The sequence below is a fragment of the Lepisosteus oculatus genome, chromosome 22, assembly GCF_040954835.1.
Source record: "Lepisosteus oculatus isolate fLepOcu1 chromosome 22, fLepOcu1.hap2, whole genome shotgun sequence".
Taxonomy (NCBI): Eukaryota; Metazoa; Chordata; class Actinopteri; order Semionotiformes; family Lepisosteidae; genus Lepisosteus; species Lepisosteus oculatus.
The window spans coordinates 11160043-11176566 of record NC_090717.1 but is presented as its reverse complement, the minus strand read 5'-3'; the positions used below and the strand labels follow the sequence as shown (position 1 = coordinate 11176566).

Genomic DNA, 16524 nt, shown 5'->3' with positions numbered 1-16524 from the left:
TCCACAAATACCTACTAGTGATTGTGGCCCCTTCAGAGTTGTGAGGAATAGCTTTTATTTGCATAAATTACAAAAAAAACCCAGAATATTCGTCTTCATAATACTTAAGAAATAATTACATGTATTCTATTGGTTTAGTTATGTAGGTATATTATTGACAAATAAATGGATCGGTATTGATCAAAAACAGGTACTGTTCTTCTAAAAAGCTTATTGTAGTAACCTAAAGTAGACACACGGTAAAGTACAATATAGCAAAGTAAAACAAAGGTAAAAGCATGGTATAGCAACCACATTTAAGGGAAACAGAACATTTCTAGATCAAAATATTTTCTTCGGTTTTCCGTAGTACGACCAGTTTCCTTGACATTCTTCTCATACCCTGGAAGATGTTAACGCTTTCTCTCACCGCAGTTCTTTCGGTTATTGTAATTGCTGGGGGACAAGGGTGTGTGTGTGCGTGTGTCTCATCTCGCCCAATAGGCGCATCTGGACGCAGCTCAGGTTTAAAGTTCCCACATCACCTCATACCGCAGGGTTGGCACTAGCGCGCCCCTCCCACCGCGACGGGAAGCCGGCCAGGTGCTCACGCCACCTGCGCGCTCTTTCTCAAACCTGCCAGTACAGTTTAGACAGCGAATGGATTAAGTGGCTGAGATTTAGATGCGGCGGTTTTCTACTTAGCGCCTACGCTTGGGGTTCAAAGCATTCTAGAGATCAGGAACTCTCGTGTATGATAGAGGAATTATTTTTAACTTAAACATTTATTTGTGATTTGCAAGCACTCGTCTACTTTACTTACGATTGTTCATTGCTAATTAAGTAATAGTGCAGTAGAAAATGATGAGCAAATTATACTTTCGCCATAGAATAGTTTAAATACAATAAGTAATTGCGTGTAGAAATTAATGCACTTGGTTTAATTTTTAAAATATTGTCGACATTTCAAAACAAAGGCGTTTTTCTGTTAAAAAAAGTTTACATAAGTTAATAAGAAAGGGTCATACCATCCTGTTTGTTGACTGAAATGCAAATCAGAAGCGAGCTATTACTTGCCTTATTTGTGGTATTCGGGAGCGTTTCGGTAGTGTTTGCAGAGGACGATGTTATACGTTCCGAAACTGCGGGAGAAAGCCTAGATTTTTGCTACCTGATCCGCAGAAGTGCCTCTAGACCGGGGCACATGTATTACAGCTTCCTGAGACGGACTCACTTCGGCTCACTGCTGCTTTATCAGAGCACCTGGACCGAGGGCCAGCGGCTGGCGGATTGCGCTGCTAGCGGGGACAAGACTCTTACCGACAGCTACTGGTCTCTCTGCAGGGCAGAAGGCAGAAGCAACTTCTCCAGTATCCCCGATCCTCGCATCGATACTAGCCTTCTGTTTGGACCAGGCAGTCCGTGTGTGACAAAGCCTGTAATGGACGTTGGAGGGAATTCTGCTCAGCGAGCGAAGCGGGATCTGGAGACTTTAAAACAAGGGCACACGGCGGCTTCTTCACCAAGTGAAACGCCACGAAGGAAGAAACGAGGGTGGTTTATACCTGGGACTCTCTGGTGTGGCACCGGGACAAGTGCCGCGACCTATGGAGATTTAGGTAGGCTGCTATGTCGCTTTTATCTCCCTAGACACGTTAGAGAGGAGCTGAACGATAACACACTAACAATATTGCGGGGATACCCATTGTACAGGGGGTTGAACAACTAAGTTTTTACAACCCACAGGATATTGATCAAATTGTATCAATTATGCAAACAAATGATTTCAAGTAAAAACAAATTTTGTAGGGCTGCACAGTGGCTCAGTGGTTAGCGCCACTGGAGCCCTGGGTTCAATTCCAGATGTTGGGTGCTATCTGTGTGGAGTTTGTATGTTCTCCCCATGTTTGCGTGGGTTTCCTCCGGGTGCTACTGTATCCTCCCACAGTCCAAAGACATGCTGGGTGGTTAACTGGCTTCTGTAAAATTGCCCCTGCTGTGTGTGTGTGTGTGTGTCTGCTTGCTGTGTGATGGACTGGCGTCCTGTCCAGGATGTACCCTGCCTTGTGCCTGTTGCTTGCCAGGATAGACTGTGGCTCTCTGGCAAACCTGAATCGGATACAGTGGTTAGAAAATGATGGATGGATAAGTTTTGTTATCACATTTACTCAATGCAGCAAGCTCTCAATGTTAACTTTAAATAGTAAGGCTTTCTGGAGTTGTTAGCTAGAGCTGGACTTGCCAATTTGGCTGATATTGGTGTTAAAGCAACATATGGGTAGTAAAAGCAACAGAAAATGTATTTTGTTGCCATTTTAATGCACTCTTTCATCCATCCATTTTCTGTCTGTTTCATACTGTTTCTACATCCTATTTAGTACATATGAACTGAATACTGTATATTCACTTCATATATTCCCCTGGCACAGAATTACCGCTACATAAAATGCTACCACTGTCTAATTTGAGAGTTTAAACAGTCGTTCACAGTGTATTCAGGATGGTTGAATTTTCTTCTCCAGTCTACTTTAAAGCTTACCCTATAACCTATTTAATAAGTTTTCCCAACCTTGGAACTGGAAGACCACATATCTGCTGGTTTTCATTCCTGCTGAGTTTAATTACCTAATTGAAGCCGTAAGTTCTTTGCTAAACTCAAAACTGAATTTTCCTTATGAGGTACGATAGGTAAAAGACCAACATGCACAAGAGTTGAAACAGTCAATCAGTGCTATTGAACTTTGAACTGAGTCATTTTAGGTTTCAATTGTGTAACTGAGAGCTCGGCTTCAACAAACAGCGACAGGTGTGCTGGCCATAAGGACCAGGACAGGGAGCCCCTGTTCTGGAGTACCATTCATCACCCAGCAGCTGAGCAGATGAGCGGAGAGCTAGCTCTGATGGGGGAGTGCTGCCTCTCTCACCTGTATGCCCGACCTGTTACTGGTTTCCACCCTACCGTGTGCGCCACGCCTTCTGCAAATCCAGCCACTGTCGGCTCGCGATACAACCCCAGTACAATCTAGCGACGCCTGGGTGAAAGAGCTCCAGCTGTACTCTGAGCAAGCGCAGGTTCCATCAAAGGGGTGGTTCAGACGCTCGAGAGCCCCAGTTTTCTGCTTTTCTGTCCTAGATTGTCAGGTGGCTCCCCTTGTGATTCTAAAAGTTACTGCAGCCTTACGACTGTGAAGCGCAGGTAGACTCAGCTTCAAGTGGTAGCAGTTTCAGTGAGTAAATAAACTGCGTGAAATAAACTAGTGTTCCTTCCATGTGTAAATAGATTATATGTGCAGTGTAGAGCGTTCCTTTTTACAGGAGTTCCAGAAGGACTGAGGTTACCTCATGCTTTTGACTGCCAGAAATTATACAGTATATGGGAACTAGGAAATACCTGATATTTGGACCCAAAATTGTCAATGCTATACTGTACATGCTGTATAACTGTATATACAGTATATACAAAATCTGCCCCTAAAATTCCATTATCACACTAGATGTCAAGTTTCCTAGTGTGGGTGATTGATGCGCTGTTGAACACAGAATGTTAGCCTTCCTTATTGGATCAGGTTGAAGGAATGTATTTAAAAGCATGACTGCTGATGTTCAGACAGATCCAAGCTAAACGTTTATTTATGACATCTAAAGTACTGTACTTGTATTGCCTCTGCAGTACGTACTGTAGGCATTTGCTCAAAGTGGCTGTTCCAATGTTACCAGAGATTCAAGCTATTGCCTTGTATAGGTATAAAATATGAACAGTAGGGAAACCTAATGTTTATTTGTGTTGTATTTATGTTAAGATCAGTTGAAAATGTGCAGTTCTCAATCAACCACATGCACATAGCACTCTCAAAAATAAGGTTTTCATTTTCCTGAGAGCTGTTCCTCCTCCACAGGAGTCTTCGAGGAAACTGACACGTGCTGTCGAGAGCATGACCAATGTGAGAACACAATATCCTCGTTCCAGATCAACTTCGGCGTCTTCAACCACAATCTCTTCACTGTATCGCACTGTGAGTGCGACCGAAGGTAAGGTGGTCTTTAAGATTTGAAATAAGCGGCCGGAAAGGACTTGAGGTTGAGCACATAAATGCCAGTCCAGTTGAAACTATTACTGATTTTATGCAGTACCTGACTAGACACAGCAGCGTTTGTAATCAGTGCAAATGGTCAAATTCTGCTGAATCAGAATTCAGAAGGGAGCTTTGCCAGCAAGACAGATCATTAACCTTTCAGTAGTCTTACATATTGTTAGTATGTGCTGTGTGAGGCTCAGTTTTCTTTCATCATGTGTAAATCAGCACTGCTTTTGGAAAGCACTGCTATTACTTTAGCAAGTCCTTGGTTGCCAGGGACCTTCCATTCAACAGTTACTATACGTCACATTTCATGCAATGTTGCCTAATCAAGCAACAGTACTCTTCAAAAGTCAAGTCTTTCCTGGTCGACATTCACCTGATGTGGTCGTTCATTTTTACCTATGAAGAGTAAATTCAGGAAATGTTGTCAGAATCTGTTAATGCATTCGGTGCAGTCTGTGGACACTTAATTCTTTGGCCGTGTAAATGAATATAGTTGAGGTGTAGTACTATACCTTACTGTACTCACTTTCTCTCAGGTGTGAGATGCAAGGAAAAAGAATAACTGATTTCTGCCTCTTGTAAGTTACATATATTAAATTAAACATGATATCTTGTAGCATATGTGAACAAAGTATGAGAGGATAAAAGCTGTTGTCAGATTTTTAGTGGGAAGGGAGGTGAGATTAAGAGAGCGGGCGTGCACAGTCTCGTATTGTCCGGCTTCTCCTGTGTTCTTCCAGGTGTAGCTGAGTTGGGTTTTGTGCCTGAGGCTCAGCCCCAGTTTACAAAACACTGTATTGCACCTCAACCCCATCGGGGCAAACAGAGCTCCGGACTCTCTTCATAAATAAGGAGCTTTTCACCGCTAATTCAAGGTGGAATACGTGATTACTTCACAGGTCTTCAATGTGAATTCCATGATGTATGAACACTTCTCATACAGTGATAAATAGTAATAGGTTTATTCCATGCTGAAAAAAAGAAGAAAGAGAACACAACGTTTCGGCCGTGGAGCCTTCTTCAGGTGTGACACCTGAAGAAGGCTCCACGGCCGAAACGTTGTGTTCTCTTTCTTCTTTTTTTCAGCATGGAATAAACCTATTACTTGTTCCTTTGCAGCCTACGCATGCTGACGCAGCTACCCACCTGAACTACAGTGATAAATAGTTACAGTATAACTTTCTAAGGGCAGTATTAAAAAACACGAATGTTTGTTTTATTGGTATATGAAAGAACTCCATCAATTCCAAGTAAATCTTTGAATTAACACTGGAACAGTCCATTGTATTTGGGTGGCCCTATTTCACACCTGTGGTTTGTAATTAAGCAGAAAAAGTATCTTGCCATATTAAATTAATTTTCTTTAAATAAAGAACAACCTTTAATGGGTATTCTGATGTTATGTTACTCAATAACAAACTAGTATAGATTTTAAGAGATGCGATGCAGCAGTGGTTCTTTTTGTAATCAAGATTAAAACAAATATTTCAAATATAAAAAAGTTCATTTTCCCTACAAAATACCACCCATACTTTTGCTCTGAACACAGCAAACGTGTGCACGTGACCTGTTAAACACTAAAAGGAAACTGCACTTGAACTATGGGGGGTCATATCTACAGTATAGCCAAAACAAAGAAAAGGCAGTGGAAATACCCTACCCACACGTTATCTGAGGCACTTTAAAATGTGACAGTGGAAATATTTCCTAACCCACCGCCTACCACAAGACTGGGCTGGTTTATAGTGCTGTATATGGAAAAAGTAGGCAAATCTCATGCCTTGTACTCCTAAAAGTGTCAAAAGCTTGTCTTCGTGGAGTTTTGTGGATCCAGCATGGAGGGTCTTTTGTTCAGTGCAACTTCGAGGCTGATTTAGGAAACTGCAAGCTTGGGTAGTGTTGGCACATGTGAGTCATATGTGAAATATGAAAAGAATTTGAGTGGTTACATAATGACTGTAGTGTAAATCATGGTCAGATTTCTGGTATATTCATCAGTTCATGTTCAGGAAGTAAAGATGTTTAATTGAATATGCTCTGTAAATAATCTGTTAATCTCTTGGAAAGATGCACAGATTATGTTAGGGAAATAAAATACAAATAAATAGAAATGAAAATAAAATAAATTTGGACTTAATTACTAAATTACTTATTTGGGTTCTGATCTCATGAGCGATGCTGCTGCTGTAGCCTTAAGCTAGTTCATTCTCTCAAATTACCCGAGCACAGTGGTTCTCAGTGCTGCTCCTGTGGGAGCACTATTCTGTTTGTTTTCATTCCAGCTGAGCCCTTAATCATCACTTTTCATGGATGCATGCATTTGATCCACTTGCTAGTCTTTCTTCTGCTCTTCATGCTTGGTTCCGGCCTACAACAATGTTTATAGGACATACGACAGGACAGACACACATTTATTAGCAAGACAATAACATACTGTAACTACATCACACTCAACATTAAATCATTACACATACTGTATGTACAAATCAGTCTCATGATCAACACATTAAAATCAACAGCCTACAGCCTACAGCCCCCCAAACACAGACTTTTTACCCTGTAAACTGAAATCACCCCACAACACCTTCACAGGCAATACAAAGAATACCCTGCATCCTACTAACTGGATATAACTCAGATCTAATTCTCCCTTCAATGTGGATGCTCCAAAGCAGATGGGAATTAATATTCCTATTCTAAACATATGTCATCAAATTAGGAGAGAACGTTTTTAGTCTGAGGATTTCACGGTACAAAAAGTGATCATTTTAAAAAATAAATAGAACAGCAAGTTTTATCTCCAAGACAGATCAGAACAAGGTCCTGTGGCTCATGTGGCAGAACTTTTTAATGAAGAGGAGGGTGATGGTGTCCCTTCTTCTCTCTGCGTCTTCTCAGTTTCTGTCTCCTTCTGTTTCTCTGTCTTTCCCTTTCTCTCTGTGCCTTTTTATACTGTGTTCTGTGGTTGTTGAAGGTTTTAATAATTTAACATGTCATGTCATAATAATGTCTCCAACAAGAGCAGAATTAGGTCAATACATGAAAAGGGTTAGTTCCACAAGTAATGTAAGTCTAATGGCTGTCAAAATAATACTGAACACATTTTGTGTGAAATTATAGATTGCTGTTAAAAACATTCACATATGTGAAACCTTTTAAAATATTTTCAGTACTTTATACAACAATTTATACCGTGTTTGTTAAATATGTTTTACTGTATACATGAAGATACCTTTACCTTCCACCCCCCTTGCAACTGAACACAAGGATTGTAATTGGCATTGTAATCTTCAGCACTGCTTACTTAGCTAGTTTTTTTAAAGTGAACATCTGGCATGTACATAAAATGCTGTCAATGTTATAATTTTAGGAATATTATTTTTATTTTTAATATAAATAAGGTTTGTGAATGGTAGCTTGTCCCATGGTAGAATAAAAACCAATATGTTTCACTTTCCATATTATTTTTATGTGGACAGGCTGGAAAGAACACACTCATGCTTTAGTTTCTAAATTTGTAATGGCTTTTTCGTCTTGGGGAGTTTTTTTTAAATGAAAGTTTGCCAGCTACACACCCAAGTGACACATTTCAATTGGAAGCCTGTTCAGATCGGACTCCCGTGTATTTGATCTTTTCTCATGCTCTCTGCTCCTCGTCTCTGCAGGTTCAGGCAGTGCCTGCTGGGCGTGAACGACACTGTCTCCAACTTGGTGGGTTACGGCTTCTTCAATGTCCTGAAGGTCCCGTGCTTTGTGTTTGAGCCCAAGCTGCAGTGCGTCCAGATGTACTGGTGGGGCGGGTGAGTCAAAGACGCTCGTATGATGGAAATCTGTAGACAGTTTCTGTCTGCCCAGAACTGCAGTTTCCTGTTTACTGGTATCCTGTGAATGCAGGAACTTGGCTTAAGCCGAGAGGACAAGGATGATTGCAGACTGCAGGTGTCTTTTCGACCCATCTTCCTTTTCATTTTTGATTTGAGTAGATTATGGATCTTGGGACTTCATCTGAATTTTTCCTGAAAGATACTAGTGAATCACCTTTTCCACAATGGATTGATCGTACCAAACATCCACAAATGCTGGGGTCAGGCCTTTGGAGATCTATGGGATTAGAGTGGAACCCTATAGGAGGTGGAAGGATCTGTGGTCAAAAGGCCTGAGAACCGCTCAGGAGACAGATAGCCTGCTTGCTCCAAGTGCCTCCAGGACAGCCTTAACGTTTCCTCTGTTATTAAACTGCTCTATCAAAACAGGAGAAAAGAGCATCTAGGTTAATTTCGTGTTGTGAATTACGAAAATAACTCAGAATTGATATATTGAAAATATTTAACACTGCTCTAATAAAAGTACTTTCAAAAAGTGGAAGGAATCAAACCTGGCATAATACAGTAAATATATCTGAATAATGCAGAAAAAGCCCTCAACAATTCTATGACATCAAGCTCCAGTTTCAGTACTTGCTTTAACTTGTTTGGCGTTGGCTTGATGGAGTCCCTGTGGCTTCCCCTTAGACACCCCCCTATTTCTCTCGACAACAGGCACAGCTGCCCCCTCTCTGGGTGGAAATCTTTCATCTGCAGTAATCTGTTACTCCTGGAGTGTCTGCACTTCATAGGTGTCTTATTGATATTAAGATATGGATGGCTATAACATAAACTGTTAAAAGCTATAGAACTGTTTTAGAAGCTACAATATGGTCATACATAGGCTGTCATCAGCAGCTTCACAAAGTATGTAAAGTAATGTAAGATCTGCTGAATTAGGTCTTCTTTCTCTACCAAAGACATCATGGTCAAACATCTTGAATGCAAACCACATCTGTGGAGCTCACTGTTCAAATTCATTAGCTCCAGTGCAGTTATTCTTATACAGTAGGTCACCTGTTTTTAAAGATTAGATACTGATACAGTAATTCAGTCAAGTAATCGTTTTTAATAAACAGAACTCTGGTTCATGAGGTTTTATACAGTATTTCGATTTTAATCCCAAATGATCAATAAATTACTTAATTAACAAATCTTCTGTTTAATTGATCACAATGGCAATCGTTCCATACCTGGATAAACTGGTGATGTAATGTAGACCTATGGAACCTGTCGGACAGGGGCTCTCCAGTAACAGGGCTGGAGGTCCCTACATTAGAGACCCTTTCAGATGATTCTCATTCATACAAAATGTTCAACAAGCTTCTAAACACTAATGACACTTTTATCAATTGGCAGGTGTAAGTCGTCAAAGATCGCCCCATTCGCCACCTTTCAGAAGTCGGTAGCGTACAATTCTACACACCCGGCGGAGGAGGAGCAGCACATGGGCTGGTGGCCGCAGGCCAGGGGGTCTGGTGTCCATGGCAACAGCACCAGCACACCAGCTCCCCCTGCAGGCAACACCACAACCGGCAAGCCGGCTGGCAGACCCCAGCCTGCCAGGAAATGCAGGCCGAAACACAGGCACAAGAGCAAAACCGTGGGCGACCTCAACGCGGTGACCGACAAAGAGCGAGACGGCGCCCGGCCGAAGGGCAGCAAGCGGAGTAAGGCTGTCCAGCCGGAGCCGCCTCTCCCTGCGTGCAGGAGGCCGGGGAGACCGCCGGCCGCCGCAGGCACCCCGTCGGCTCCGCGCGCGGATGACGCAGGAGGGCCTGCCCCCACCTCCACGCTCTCCAGCGGGGGCGGCTTGCCTTTGGAGCAGGGGTTCGAGAATGCCTTGCCTACTCTTAATCCCTGGGCTTCACCCAGCCACCCCCGGCCTGGAGGAGCTGCCCTCAATCACCCTGAACCAGTGCAAGATGTGAGAGAAAGACGTAAGTAGAGGAGATGGAAGGGAGTCTTTACTGCAACTCAGGAGAGTTAGGTTATGAGTAGATCTCACGAAGTGTATAATGCTGACAATTTTTCGTTCCTATAAAGTTTATTTAATAGGTGTCAGTGATTATATTAACAAATAACTGTAGTCCTCCGGGCTGTTAAGCACAGTTTCAGCAGATAACATTACACTGTACTGCCAATTCAAAGTCCTCCCATTCTGTTTGTGGTCCTCAACAAATGAGAAAAGTCCATGGTTATTTGGGTCTATTGGTTGTTGTGAACAAGAAGGATGCTGGCAGTAGGGACAGAGGTTCCTCCAGACAGTTCAGATGTAGCGCAGAGCCTCTGCTTCACCGCTGTCTCACTGTGGTGTTATCTTGAAGAAGCAGCTGAACTCGATTCTGTTCTGTCATTCAGATGACACAAAATGCTGAGGGCCTGCTTCTCTCTTCCGCATCACTTATGAATGTACAGTTATCCCCCTGCTTCATGCAGTCACTCATGGGAGCTAAATATTGCCATCCGTTCACTGCTTGAGAGTCTCTCAGTTTTTACAGCTTGGATTTTATGGTAGGATGTAAGTCTTTACCACTGTTATTCTTCACTAATACATACAGTACTGCATTTATACATAGCAAAATAGTCTAAACAAATAACCCCAATCAAAAATTCAAACAAACCTATGTAATTCTCTTTCAAAGTGGTAAACATCAATTATTTCTTGGAAATGTTTTTGCTGTGGTTACCTGTATTCCTAATGCAAATTCTCAATGTGTTACGTGTTACGACCTTCTTTATCAGGCTGTTATACGATATCTGATATACGAAGCCTGCTCCGGCAGAAGATGCCAGTGTTGTTCCTGCCGAATCAAATACTCCAGGGAACTTCAGACAGGGAATACAATTAAGGGGCAATTTCCTAATTGATCTATCAATCTAGAATCTGTGTTCAATAAACTCTGAAAACATTGCTGATTACTATGTCCACTGCAGTATGAGAAATGTTAAATTAAAAGAATGAGAGAACAAAGCAGATTCAGATGAAGGGGGATGATAGTTCTGTTTGAGGTGGTATGCACCTTTAAAGAGACAGATTCAAAATGACTACAGAGATGCCTCTTGATCCCAGTTTGACAACATAAACTCATGCTTTTGGCTGCCCCTTCAGGAAAGCAGTAATTGAACAGTAAGCCTTATGTTATTTAAATTCCCAAGGTTACACACCTGAATTCCATACAAATATTTTACTAGGATGGACTCAGAATTCAGCCTGAAGTCAGTCTCCAGTATTAATCTATTTTAAGTGTCAAGCAGAAGAATTTTCCCAAGGGCCATGAAAAGCTACAGTCACCCACTCTTAGACCTCACATGTCAGCAGCTGCAGCAGTTCAGCACTTTAAGATTCCTACAGAGTGGAGATTTTTACGGGTCAAATGAAAGTATGTCATGTTACAGCCCAACACATTGGGACTGTCATATGAGTAAAGTCTTATATACTGTACCTAACGGGAACCGCAACGCTACTTTTATATTCCCGGATTAGAAAGAATCGGCACCGATGAGTGCTGTTCAAACCACAATGAATCTAAAATGTACACAGTGACATGTAAAACCTCCAATATACATCACAAAACAGCTTAAATTTCCAGCTGTGTGCAGCCACCATGTACTGTAGTGCAATTTAGAACGATGCAACCAAATTTCTGATGACATGTGTGGCCCTATGACATTGTAAACAAGCAGGCTGGTGAATATATCTCTTTTAATCCAACAGAAATATAGCTCTTGACTTTGGGATAGTTTTGCCAACCATCAAATGTTGACATTGAAACATTTCTGCACTGAAATACCTGCTGCACAACATGTACATATTTGCTCGTACATCACATTAGAGTAGTCTTTACGGTGACTAGTGAGCAGGAGGGGCCACATCACGTCACAGTTCGAATGACCTCTCACTCTCGCTCTCTTTACTTTCACTAAATTCACCATTTTGTCCTTAATTCTGAATTTGTAAAATTTCCCAATACCATCAATTCATTTATTTTGTAACCAAGATTTAATAACCATTCTGAGAAATTGGGATTGCAGTTCCCCTTCAAAACTACACAGACAATGTAATGTGACTATCCTGGACCTGCGTGTTTATTTAAGAACTTAAAAGAACAGCATTTCTGAACAGAGAACAGCACAGAGTACTATAAGTGTAGTATTTTTTTTTTAATTAAGTAGATTTAGAAAACAGTAATGTCTTGGAAAATAAAGTATTGGATACTTTATATTCTGATCTGGAAAACAAGAAAATAGTTGCCTTGGTTCTTAATTGAATATCATTAGACTGTTTCCTATACTCTCTGTATCTGGAGATCCATAAAGCTTTCCAGACCCTCGTTTGAACCTTACACATGTTGCTTATGAAACTGTATTTAGGCTAATGCATAACTTACATTTTAGTTGGGCACTTTTTTTGGCACCAGTCCTTCTGGACATTAAATAGCAGAATCTTCCAAGGTTTGTTCCAAAGCACTTCTGTCTCCCCAGGTTAAAGAGACAGGAATCACATACTGTATTTGTTTGGATCAGTGGGATCCACACATGCCCTTACTCTGGAAGGGTCCAGAGATGTGAGGGTGGATGTGAATCATAATTCTTGAAATTGTTGAAATGCATGTATAAAATCAGGTGATGCAGATGAGCGACCAATCGCTGGGATGCTAAAAAGCAGTCACAGTAGCTTCACTCTTCTTTTTTAAGAACTTTTTGTCCCAGTGGTAACAGACTTTTTAAAAATTATTCTACAGGTAAGTGGCAGAGCTGCAACTGCTACAAGCATCTGGACCAGTGCAAGTATAAAATTGGCCCCCAGGAAGTGAAATTCAGCCTGAAAAATCCGGAGCCAAAGACACTCTACCACTGTAACTGCACTCGCAGGTGAGAGCCATGCGCTTGCTCCCAGAGCTGCAGGAACGAAGTGTTTGGATCTTGCTGTCTGATAGAGTTAGTACCGCAAGAGCCTGAAGTCACTCTTCAGCAGTGTGTGTAATGTAATGAGGGAAAATGACTCACTGCTGCCTGAGGAAAAAATAGTTTAACATAACCATTGTTATGCGTAATTTTACATAAGTGTAAGATTAACTTGATTGTAATTGGAATATATAACCTGACAACTACATTCATTTTCTTCACAAGTGAGTGAACCTCCTCCCAATTTACAGAATGAAAATAAGAGGAAATAATCTCTCAGCCCTCAATTCTTAGCAATGGAAAAACAAACCTGATCCCTATGTAGTGCTCAATTGATCAAATTGCCTGACAAGTTAAAATTAATGTGCTTTCAGAAAGCAAGCAGGAATACAGTATATCTTTTGGACCTCCATAGGTTTCTTTTTCTCTTTATGGAGATTGTTTTTCACTCGGCACAGAATCCATACAAGCAAACCTAGAACTCTGCCCTTAATCAGCACTGGCCAGAGCTCCTTTTATGATGTTAGAAGGAAGCAGAGCAGCAAGGTTGGCCTTTCAGCCTATGTCGGCATAACGTTTTGTCCAGTATGTGCTAAGAGTGTATCCCTTGCGCTTTTCCAGGATGGCCAGACGGGTGGGCAGGCTGTCAGAGTGGAACGCGGTGGAGTCTCTGCTGTCTGATTATGTTGCCATGTCCTGTTTCCAGCTACAACAGACTGAAAATTGCATGAAGCAGGAAGGGTCAGTTTATGTCTAGACAACTTTTGAGAATGTGTCCTCTAGAGCGATGGTACATGGCCCAGTAAATATTTGAATTTTTAAAATGCCAAATAAATAATGGCACTGCTCTAACGCTTCATCCAGAGCATGGTGGCACACCCCGCTGTGCTAACCCAAAGCAGCTCCTCCCTCTCCCGCATTGCTACGATAGGCAGTGGCCTTAGTCCAAGATGCCCATTGAGCTATCTGTCTTGGCGCAATATTATTTGGTTATATCATGAGAGTGGTATCGATACATGCCATTCAATGGTCAGCACACCTGGTGTTCAGTGCCCTCAGTCCACGGTGCACAGAGGACTTTTTGATCACTTTTTGCTTTCTGGTGCTCTCAACAGTGGGCTTTTTCACTACACAGATTTTGGGCTTGGTGCACAGGGCACGGGCAAATGTATCTTTCTTTTCTCCAGTCCTAACCCAGATACATGTGTACCTTCCCCTTATACAGGTATGTAGAAGCTAACTAAAGTAACATTCTGGCACCTGGCCTGTCACTAATGATTCTGGGCTGTTTCCCTGTGAACTGCAGGTGCGTGGCTGTGCTGTCACGGGCGACACACCTGAAGCGTGTGCTGAAAGATCGCAGGACGATCACCGAGGGAGCTCCCAAAGTGAAGAGACGGAGCGCAAGACCAGCGAAGAGCAAAGCCATTCCTCGGAGACTGTACAGCAGATGTCTGAGGATCATCGACTCCAAGAAGCTCAGAGAATGACCAGACTGGCTTCCCTTCAGAGACTTGCTATTTCTTTTAAGTGTACATCAGTGTTTATATACAAAAAGAGTTTATTGTTCTAAACAAATGTGCTATGGCTAATGAAGACTACCATTAAAGTTGAACAGGACGTTTATTCTCCAAAACTGACAGAAGTGTATTCTAATATCACAGCCACCAAATTATTCAGTTTCTTGTTTGCCTATGACAATGCATTTTGGGCTACCAATATAAAAATGCTATTAAAAACACTGTAAAATATGACAAACTGTTACTGTACCTATTGATACTGTATACATTTATTTTTGTAATTTAATTATTTCTATTAATACTAAAAAGCTGTTAATAAATGTTTCTTAATGGTATATAAACTTGTGTGTACAGTATATGGACAGAGGTAGTATCAGAAAACATTTTGTAAGATGTAAAAGAGATAAAAACATAATTACTGAAGTAGAAGGACATATATTTGTAAACTGTCTCTCCAAAGGAAATAGACATCCACTGGCTCAAGACCTTGGAGGACGACATGATGGAGACCTCCCTGAAGAGGTGCCTGTCCACTGCGGATCTGGCCCTGCTGGGTGTTGGGGGAATGGTGGGCTCGGGTCAGTACATCCTGACTGGCACTGTGGCCAAAGATACTGCCGGGCCGGCTGTGGTCATCTCCTTCCTCATTGGTGTTTGGTGCCCAAGTGCGAAAGCCAGGGTCAGCTTACATGTTACAGATATGGGCCTTTTTGATTGGCAGGAACGTGGTTTTAGAGTACATGATTGGTGGAGCCACTGTGGTACGGGCCTGGAGTGGCTACCTGGACTCCATTTCCAATCACAGCATTAAGAACTTCACAGAGACCCATATTGTGCGCTGGGGCGTGCCCTTCATTGCCCACTATCCTGACCACTTGGCACCTGGCATTCTCCTTGTGGGCCACCTGCTTCATCTCCTTTGGCGCCAACGTCTCCTCGCGGCTCAACCACATTTTCTTGGCCATTTGTGGGTGTGTGGGTCTCTCTCGCAACAATTTCACTTCTTGTATATGAGGTTGCGGGTGGCTAATCACAAACTCCGTTTCCTGATCTTACCTTTTTAATAAGATAATGTCTCCATACACGAAAGTAGAACATACAAAAAACATGAAGTCCATGAAGCTATCCGAACGATGTCTCTCCTAACCCCAGGGCAATCTTCGAAGCTTCCCGGTGTGGAAAAAATCGAATTAATTTTTACCTTTTTAAACAACAGCGCGAACCAAGATACGGTATGTTCCTTTAGAAGAAGTAGGGTATATTTTCCTTTTCACACTTTTTCCACACGATGGCAGTATTTAATAAGAAATGCGATGGTCTCTTTTGCAGAATACTGATGTTTAATACCAACGGCTTTTATTTTGTCTGCAATCGAGTCTCGTTACAATGTAGAGCATTGAATTCAAAACAGTATGTGAGAACCCCTGGTGCAATTTATTGTTATTGTGATACACAAAATGTTTATTTACAGATTTTAAACCGCTTATTGTTGCTAATCTCATCATGTGGTGTCCATGTTCCATCGATGCAAAATGAAACAGCTGAAGGTTTAACATAGATGTCACTACGCCGTTTGAGGTTAATTCTAGAGGTTCCATTGTTTTTACACCAGGACTGATATGTAAAAGTAACGAAGAAAACAAATTGCAATTAAAGTACACAGAGGGGACTGATCTGGTAAAAGTCTCTAATAAACAATCTTACAAGTACATTTCATGAGTATTTATAAATGTAATAATTATAATTAGTCTAAAAGTAAAAAGTAAGCAAACACTTAGCACAAACTGTTTTGCTTATTTTGCTTTGATATACTTTATTTTGCCTGGATATGTTTGATTTTTTTTCTGCCTGTGCTTCAAATTTAATTTTGGCTTTCCTTCCACAAAAGAGACTACTGTAAGTATCGTTAATACTGTAGCTCCAGTGCAATCAGATTACTTATTTTCCTCTTTTTATATTATAAATGTACCTTATTGAATATAACATGATGGCAGAGAAAAGATTGATGTTTGATTGGGGTCAATTTGAGGGATAGTGATTTGTCTGTACATATTATTCTCAGCACATGTGAATGTATGTAGACTTTCTCAAATTGAAAGAAAGCTTTTTAGTCATTCTTCACCTATTACATTTTGAGGATGTAATAGTATCCTTATGTTTCCTTAGCTGCAC

General features: G+C 41.4%; 1 protein-coding gene across 1 annotated transcript; it reads left to right on the top strand.

Moving 5' to 3' along the window:
- Positions 1-580: 580 nt before the first annotated feature.
- On the top strand, positions 581-14590 carry pla2g3 (phospholipase A2 group III). Its single transcript, XM_015366056.2, has 7 exons — positions 581-1598; positions 3876-4008; positions 7727-7861; positions 9284-9864; positions 12670-12799; positions 13454-13573; positions 14139-14590. Exons 1-7 carry the CDS (start codon positions 1028-1030, stop codon positions 14320-14322), a joined length of 1854 nt encoding a protein of 617 aa, XP_015221542.2. The 5' UTR covers positions 581-1027; the 3' UTR covers positions 14323-14590.
- Positions 14591-16524: the final 1934 nt, after the last annotated feature.

What these genes read in the sequence shown, in the direction of transcription:
- pla2g3 (XM_015366056.2), top strand. Translation starts at nt 1,028, where the DNA reads ATGCAAATCAGAAGCGAGCTATTACTTGCCTTATTTGTGGTATTCGGG. An exon ending in GCAAGATGTGAGAGAAAGAC is followed by an intron (nt 9,865 to 12,669) that starts GTAAGTAGAGGA and finishes ATTATTCTACAG; the next exon opens with GTAAGTGGCAGAGCTGCAAC. An exon ending in AATTGCATGAAGCAGGAAGG is followed by an intron (nt 13,574 to 14,138) that starts GTCAGTTTATGT and finishes TGTGAACTGCAG; the next exon opens with GTGCGTGGCTGTGCTGTCAC.